This window comes from Octopus bimaculoides, chromosome 12 (assembly GCF_001194135.2).
Source record: "Octopus bimaculoides isolate UCB-OBI-ISO-001 chromosome 12, ASM119413v2, whole genome shotgun sequence".
NCBI classification, from domain to species: Eukaryota; Metazoa; Mollusca; class Cephalopoda; order Octopoda; family Octopodidae; genus Octopus; species Octopus bimaculoides.
Genome location: NC_068992.1, coordinates 17,421,238 through 17,430,443, shown reverse-complemented (window position 1 = coordinate 17,430,443; position 9,206 = coordinate 17,421,238). Strand labels below are relative to the sequence as shown.

Genomic DNA, 9,206 nt, shown 5'->3' with positions numbered 1-9,206 from the left:
CCACTGCGTGGCACCTTGGGCAAGTGTCTTCTACTATAGCCTCGGGCTGACCAAAAGCCTTGTGAGTGGATTTGGTAGACGGAAACTGAAAGAAGCCCGTCGTATATATGTATATATGTATATGTATGTGTGTATGTGTTTGTGCCCCCAACATCGCTTGACAACCGATGCTGGTGTGTTTACGTCCCCGTAACTTAGCGGTTCAGCAAAAAGAGACCGATAGAATAAGTACTAGGCTTACAAAGAATAAGTCCTGGGGTCGATTTTCTCGAGTAAAGGTGGTGCTCCAGCATGGCCACAGTCAAATGACTGAAACAAGTAAAAGAGTAAGAGTAAGAGATGATTATATGGTTTTTAATTTCCACCATGAGGTCCATTCTTTGTTGCAGAGGTGGGGCTGAGGGGGGGGTTGTGCCTCACCAGTGTCATGGCTAATGCCAGTGCCTGGCCAATACCAGTGTTGCATAACTGGCCGATGTCAGTGCCTGCTTGATGCCAGTGACACGTAACTGGCGAATACCAGTGTCATATGACTGGCATGTAAAAAGCACCCTTCGAATACTGGGCCTCACAGAAGCAGTAACTAGTGACAGAAACCTTCAGTGATATACCATGTTTGAGAAGATCTGTCAAGCCAAATGAGATCAGTCATTGTTGACGCCGGTGTTTTGTAACTGGCACCTGTGCCGGTGGCACATAAAAACCACTTTTTGAACGTTGGATCTCATGGAGACAATGACTAGTGACTGAGACCTTTGGTAATGTACCGTTCTTGAGAAGACCTGTCAAGCCAAGTGAGATCGTAGTTGTGGCTAATGGGTGCCGGTGGCACATAAAAAGCACTCACTACACTCTTGGAATGGTTGGCATTAGAAAGGGAATCCAGCTGTAGAAACCTTGTCAAATCAGATTGGAACCTGATGCAGCTCCCCAGCTTACCAGTTTTCAGTCACACTGTCCAACCCATGCCAGCATGGAAAACAGACGTTAAATGATGATGATGATGATTGCCCCCAAGAGCTATGTCAGTGAAATGCAATCTCTTGGTGGGGCCCCCTCCCACACTGCACAGGTCAAATGATAGAGGAAAGACTAATTATGGACTACCTCTCCCAAAAGATAAAAATAGGTTTGCATAGCGCCAACATCCTTACATCAGCATCATCGTTGTCGTTTAACGTCCATCTTCCATGCTAGCATGGGTGGGACGGTACCACACGAGCCGGCCAGGCCGAAGCCTGCACCAAACTTCTGTGACTGTTTTGGCAGGATTTTTACAGCTGGATGCCCTTCCTAACACCAACCATTCAGCAGAGTGGACTTAGTGCTTTTTACGTGGCACAAGCACAGGTGAGGTGAATAATGCTTTTTTTTCTTTATTTACTAAAATGAAAAAAAAGCAAAGCTACAGAAGCACTGATGACAATTTAAAACCAGCATGACTTGGGAGAGGAATTCATTTTCAACAGCCCAAAGTTGAGAATGGTGGAGAAAATTCTTCAATGGCTGATGCTCCATAGGAAACAAAAGGCTTAAGTACACAATTGGAATTTAACCTTTTAGCATTCAGATTACTGTCAAATGTAATAGACCCTCTTTGGTCATGAATGAACATGGGATTGCACCTAGAAAGTTACCCTCCGAGGCACAAGACAGGGCAAGGCCATTTATGGAAGACCAGCAGTCGTCCATGCACACCAGTTTTCCCTCTCCATACCACCAATGTTATCCAAGGGAAAGGCAAAGGCTGATACAACTTGACACCAGTGACATTGCAACTGATTTCTACAGCTGAGTGAACTGGAGAAAAGTGAAATAAAGCGTCTTGCTCAAGAGTACAACACACGGCCCGGTCCTGGAATCGAACTCACTACCTTATGATGGCGAGCCTGGTGCTCTAACCACTGAGCCATGTGCCTTCACTGGCACATGTAATGCTTATTTATTCACACTGTTTTGAATTAATCCTGTATCAGCTTTGAGATTTCGATGATGTGATTGTTTAGTTTTGGAATGACATTGTAGGGTTGGTGTGAGAGGCCAGACCCAGCCAAACATAAAACAGATAGAATATTTTGGCCAGATATGGCCAGTTTATATGCTACAGGCTTAAGCAACCCTTTAGCATTCAGATTACTTTATCAAATGTTCTGCTTGTTTAGAAATAAGGAGAGGATGATCATGGCTGATATAGCATAGGTTTGCTTAGTCAGGTGGGACCTGGGGGTTTAAAAACTGTTGAAAAAGCCCATACAATTTGAAGAGCAACCCCTGAATGAATCAGGCTCAACATTTCAAGAAGGCGTTACTTACTTTTTATTCCAGCCATTGTAGTGAATGAAATACCGCACTGTTTTATCCTTCACCTCGGACTTCACACACTGAAACAACAACAACAAAAACAAACTCACAGGTATTAATAACAAAAACACTCTGGTAATAGCAATAATCAACTAAAACAAATAATAATAATAATAATAATAATGATGATGATGATGCCCTGATGCAGTGCCAGGCTGTGACTCTCATGGCTTCAGATCTTAATTGATTGGAAGTGTTATCATGTACATTGTTTTGTCTTGGTATAAAAGATAAGCTACAGCAAATATTCTGCTCAATACCACAGATTTGCTTGTCAGTTGTTTGACCTTAACCAGTTGAGCATGTCCCTTGGTGGCTGATGATATGTGCATCTCTGATCATGAGCAGGAGTAGTGGGGGAGCATCATAGCCATGTGTTGAGAGGAATTCTTTAGGGTTTGGATAATTCACTTCTGGAAACACGAGTGTTTTGTTCAACAGCCTTAAACAACCCTTATTCAAGGACCTTTTGAGCGGGATGGGCCCCACTTGCAAGGTCATGTGCTGTTTATCTTGATATGAGATAACTATGTCACACACATATGGTTGTGATGCATGTGCCTGGTGTACCCGGATCAGACTGGTAGTCATGATGGGCATGCTGGGCTTGGTATATTTTACCCCAGTGTCACTTTAATGGCATGCACTGCTTTCTCACTCAATAATAATAATAATTATAATAATAATAATCTTTTCTACTGTAGGCACAAAACCTGGAATTTGGTAGGAGAGGACTAGTCGATTACATCGACCCAGTGTTTCACTGGTATTTAATTTATCGACCCCAATAGGATGACAGGCAAAGTTGATCTTGGCGGAGTTTGAACTCAGAACATTAAGACAGATGAAATACTGCTAAGCATTTCTTCCAGCACGCTAACAATCCTGCCAGCTCACCGCCTTGATAACAATAATAATAATCATCATCATCATCGTTTAATGTCCGCTTTCCATGCTAGCATGAGTTGGACAACTTGACTGAGGACTGGTGAAACCGGATGGCAACACCAGGCTCCAATCTAAATTTGGCAGAGTTTCTACAGCTGGATGCCCTTCCTAACGACAACCACTCAGAGAGTAATAATAATAATAATTATTATTATTTCAAATTTTTGCTACAAGGGCAGCTTAGGGGCGTGGGGATGCATTGATTACATCATCTCCAGTATTTCAAAGGTACTTATTTTATTGAACCTGAAAGGATGAAAGGCAAAGTCGACCTCGGCGGAATTTGAACTCACAACATAGTGGCAGATGAAATACCACTAAGCATTTTGTCCAGCACACTAATGATACTGCCAGCTTGCTGCCTTAACAACAACAACCACAACAACAACAACAACCACAACAACCACAACAACAACAACATGAATGATGGTAATGCTGAGAAAGTATATATAAGATAAAATAAAAAGATGAAAAAAAAAGCCTTACTTTTGCTTCGTACAAGAGAGGGCCATGATAGCACAGTACCCTTTCACCTTGAAACAGAGAAAAAGAAAGCACGTGAGTTAGAAAAATAGAAATACAAAAAGCCTAATCAGTAATTACATCATTAGGGAAAAATTTAATTAACATCTGATGTGTCATCTCCTCTTCTGTTTAGTCCAGCCTGTATTTCCATGGTGACACACACCACACAAAGACAGAATGTGGTGTAAATAAAGGTTGGAGGCTGCTGGTTTAACCTTGTTGTTATCATATTTCTGTTGAAATGCTCTGTGTTTCTTTCAATTAATTTTAAATATAACAAAGAATTCAGTAAAATAACTTTGTTATCATTAAGCTAAGGTTAGGAACATAAGTTGTGACTAAGGTTTGGTGGAAGATTTTAATCCAGAACTTTTGAAAGCAAGATATATTTGTACTAGAGAGCCAGAGACGGTTTCAGCCGGGTTGGTATCAGAAGGGTTAAAGGTCAGAAAGATACATTAGATAACAGTTCCTAATTCTGGCCCAAGGCCAGCAATTTTAGGCAAGGGGTTAAGTTCCATACATTGACCCAGTATTCAACTGGTACTTATTTCACTGACCCCAAAAGGACGCAAGGCAAAGTTGACTTCAGTGGCATTTGAACTCAGAGTGTAAAGCCAGAAATACCACAAAGCATTTTGTCTGGCATGCTAATAATTCTGCCAGCTTCCTGGTCTTGAGCAGATTACATGATATATTCTAAAACACTATTCTTGAAATGGAAAATAAAATTTTTTCAACAAATAAACGGGAATGGTCTCAACTGGAATGGCCTTTGATTGTAAGAACTGTCATTGTAACTAAACACTATCAAGACACAAGTTTGCTTCCCAACCACATGGTTCTGGGTTCAGTCCCACTGCGTGGCACCTTGGGCAGGTGTCTTCTGCTACAGCCTCAAACCAACCAAAGCCATGAGAGTGAATTTGGTAGATGGAAACTGAAAGAAGCCCATAATAAATATATGACTCACTAACTTTCTTTATCTTACTCTCAAACTCACCTTTCTCTTCCAACTGGGGTATCCATGTCTCTACAGCAAGACACCTATCTCTGTCCCACTATCCAGTGGTTCCCAACCCTTTTATTTAAATGAGTTTTCTCATAGATCCCTTTTAATATGCTTATCCTTATATATATATATATATATGAAATTTTGAATTTAGTTCACGGACCCCCAGTACTATATTTGCGGACCACCAGGGGTAACACAACATCGGTTTCACTTTCTGAGTTCAAATTCCACTGAGATCCACTTTGCTTTTCGTCCCTTTCGGGGGCGATAAAATAAGTACCAGTTGAGCACTGGAGTCGATGTAATGAACGTATCCTCTCTCCCGAAATTACTGGTTTTGTGTCAAAATTTGAAGCCAATACTGACCGACAAAGGTCTTGTATAACTAAATGTAATAATACGCAAGCGAGTAAATATGGACCCACTGATTACATGTTCTTGTCCTGGTAACTGCTCGTTCGCAGGGTTTGGTCTGGAGCTAAACAAATCTATTCGGAATAAAGCAAAATCTCAAGCTGAATTCGAGAACCGATTGTTATTCTTCTTTTGAATCCCAAACTCCTGATCGTAAACATTCCACTCTTGGGCCCTTATCCGATGAGCCAAGTTGATCAGTTAGAAGTAGCCGCTAAATTGTCCTCAGACACCAACAGATTACAGTTCTATATTTAAGAGATGAGGAATTACGTACATTATATACATTTGGTGGCTGATGAAGGCTGGAGGGTATATCAGCCGAAACGTTGCGTTTACGACAAATAAGACGAGGACAATTATCCGTCAAATGTAAATAATGTACAAACAGATTAATCCAAGATAATAGACAAAAAGGCTGAAATACCTTTCATGTTAAGGTCTGCTTGATTAGAGCTGACCTCAGGTAAAATACCAAATAACAATGTCCAGTCTATCCTTTATTTAAAACTCCGCGATTTGAGGGAAGTTTCGATGTTATGTATAGCAGGGCGAGAAATCGTGTGGAGTCTCCCTTCTTTATTTAAGACAGTGAGGTATGGGTTTGGATATAGCTGTTATTTCGAGCGACCACGTAGAGGATCCCTTCTCATTTGGGATAAATACGATTTGAAAGTGATACGGCTGCTGTTTCTAGCAAACCGAAATACTGCAAAGAGGTTTCGATGTTGGCTCACTGTGAACGGATTTCGATGTTCAGTGGAAGCCAATTCAATTCACTTGCACCTTTAAATGCACTTGGGGAAATACATGAACAATACATTCCATTCTTGTCTCTCACCTCCAAATTATGATGTCTGGCTTATAGTAACGAAAATTGCTTTGTATTGACTATATGGCGGGTTATGCCTGCAAGTATTCAACCATGACCAAAGAGTATTTCACTCCAGGTAACATAAATGCAACCTTTTTTTAAAGATGATATAATGCGATTTAATACAGGCTTGGCTGACGATTCTAGAAGGTAGAACGATCGCGAAATTGATTGCTTGTTTGATTATAACACGTAATAAAACATTTGTCTCGAATGTCGAAGTATAAATCGAAATAATTTCTTGCAATAAATTTTAGAAAGAGAAACATGGGAACTGAAAACCCTATATATACGTGTGTGTGTGTGTGTGTGTGTGTGTGTGTGTGTGCGCGCGCGCCAACAAGAGAAAAACTTTAGATTTATTCAGAAATAGCAAGATGAACAGACATATGAAACGTATTTTATAGGTATGTGCATGCATGTTTGTGTGTGTGTATATATATATGTTTTCTGTACCCGCAGGCGAAACTCTGAGTAGTGAGTAACAGACTCGATCGAAACGAACACACACACACATATATATATCAGTTAACATATGCGTTTTACTCCAATCACTAAATTTATATATTTACTTAAGTACCCAAAATAACAAAGAGTTTCTACTTCATAAACAGGAGTTACACCACAGTCATTTTGTGATCTTTGCTACCCTGGTATCTATTAACCAATTTATTTTGTCGGAGTTAATTATTAACTTAGAGAAAATAAATACATATAATATATATATATATATATGCGCTTAAATCCATTCCAAATACTCTTACACCGTTTTCTTCGACTTGAGTATATATTATACCAAGCACAAAACACGAAGAATCACGTGAGTTGTATACATACATAACATACACATATATGATTATATACACGCGCGTGAGTCGTCTAATACAATCCGATTATATACATATATATGTATAGATAGATATATACAAACAAACAAACACAACACAACATAACATGCATATAACGAAGACGCAAACCTTCAATGAACTTCATTTTGGGAGGCATTCTTTCCGGCTTGTGTTGTGATGTTTTGCTAGGGTATTTTTTTTCTTTTTAAATGCAATTCTTTGAAAATGAACTTTTCTGGTGTGGGATGATGAAATAGAGCGATACCACTGTCGTTTAAGCTGAGGATAAATTTAGGGGAAGATGATTAAAGGGACAATATAATTTAATCTAGACTATTCTTGTACGCATGTACCTCACCTCCGTACATACTTAAGTTATAATATATATATATATATAGATATATATATATATATATATATATATGCGTGTGTATTTAGCTATGGATATACAAATACATATACATATATATATAAATATATATATATATATAAACTAAAATCTGGCGGGTGAATAGTGTTGATTCCTTCAGCTGTGCCCTACGTCATCAAAACGTGCGCAAACGTCATTTGTTGGGGGAGAAATTTCGCTGTTTTCTTCGGTTTCGTTGGAAAGCAAGACAGGCACTCTGGTTTTAGGTGATGTTAGATGTAAGTCCTCCCCAAATTATTGTTCCGCCTCCCGATGACCTGCCCGATCCCAACGTGGAACCACACCGTTTTCGTTTTTCGCTTAGGATAACTTATTTTAGTTACGTGTTTGTGTAACGTAGTTAACGGACATTTATTATGGAAGCTATCTCCCTCTCTCTCTCTCTCTATATATATGTGTGTGTGTGTGTATATGTTGTATATATAATATATATGCATGTATATGTGTGTATATGCATATACTCACACACACACACACACACATACACACACACACACACACATATATATATATATATATACTGACAACGTTTTGTAAAATTATGTAAATTTATATTTATTTATGTAAAATTGTATATATTCAGGCACTGAATAACAACTCTCCTTCCCATGTTTTCTTCCACATCCTTTTCCCAGTATTTATAGTTGGCACTGTCTATGTAGGCACATTGAAAGGTAGGTCTAGTGAGATTATAGAGATGCTTGAACAGGGACATGTTCATGTATACTGCATACAAGAGGTAAGGTAGAGAGGTAAAGCACATGGGTATAAAATCTTCTGGGAAGATAACAGTGACAGAGTAGGTGGTGTAGGCATATTCCTTGCAGAGAAATGGGTGGATAAGGTGAAAGAGGTAGTCTGGGTATGCGATAGAGTGCTTGCAGAATAGTATAGCTGCAATTATCTCTGGTGCACTTGCATTTAACGATTCTGCAAAGAAAGAGGCTTGGAGATGCCATTATGAAAGTCTGCTGAATGTGGAGAATGAATGGGAGGAGGGGAGCCTGCCAAATGTTGATCCAATTGAGGGACTACCTACCCGAATCAATAGTACCCTGATGGATAAAGCAATTAAGGATATGAAGACAGGGAAAGCCCCTGGCCCATCAGGAATCACAGCTGAGATGTTTAAAATATCTGGTGGTGTGGGTTATGGTCTAGTCACCTGTATTATAAAAAAGGTAGTTCATGAAGGAGTCATACCCAATGACTGGTGTAGCAGCACCATAGTGAGAGATTGTGGAATTCTCATTTGTCATTTAATAACTGGAGAGGTCCATAAGTATGTATGTATGTATTTATGCATGTATATTATTATTGAGAGAGAGATCAGTGCATCAAAGTGACACGGGTAAAATATATGAAGCCTACTATACCCATCATGACTACCCGTCTGATAAGGGTACACCGGGTACATGCATCACAACCATATGTGCGCAACATGGTGATCTCATATTTTAAGATAAACAGTGCTAGACCTTGCAGGTGGAACCCAGTTAGAATTTTTTTCAGGTTGAAGGGTTGTTTAAGGGTGTTGAACAAAATACCCATGTTTCCAATGGTGAATTATTCAAACCCCCAAAGCATTCTTGCTGCTATTTAGCCCTAGGAAGCTGGACCGCTTCCTGTCGGCTTTGACACATTTCCTGTGTCCTTATGTTTACGAGGGGGAGACAAGCACCCCCTTGCAAATATAAGGACACAGGAAATATGTCAAGGCCGACAGGAAGCGATCCAGCTTCCTTGGGCTAAATAGCAGCAGCATGATTCCCTTCTTGGGACTGTCATATT

At 39.7% G+C, this 9,206-nt stretch overlaps 1 protein-coding gene across 1 annotated transcript in view; it reads right to left on the bottom strand.

Moving 5' to 3' along the window:
- The window catches only part of LOC106870834 (mortality factor 4-like protein 1), a 32,915-nt gene extending 25,144 nt beyond the window's left edge, over positions 1-7,771 (bottom strand). Inside the window, exons 1-3 of the mRNA XM_014917062.2 lie at positions 7,115-7,771; positions 3,796-3,842; positions 2,314-2,381 (exon numbers count right to left, since the gene is read on the bottom strand). Coding sequence (XP_014772548.1) covers positions 2,314-2,381; positions 3,796-3,842; positions 7,115-7,142 — 143 coding nt within the window. The 5' untranslated portion in view covers positions 7,143-7,771. The remainder of the gene's footprint in view (positions 1-2,313; positions 2,382-3,795; positions 3,843-7,114) is intronic.
- Positions 7,772-9,206: the final 1,435 nt, after the last annotated feature.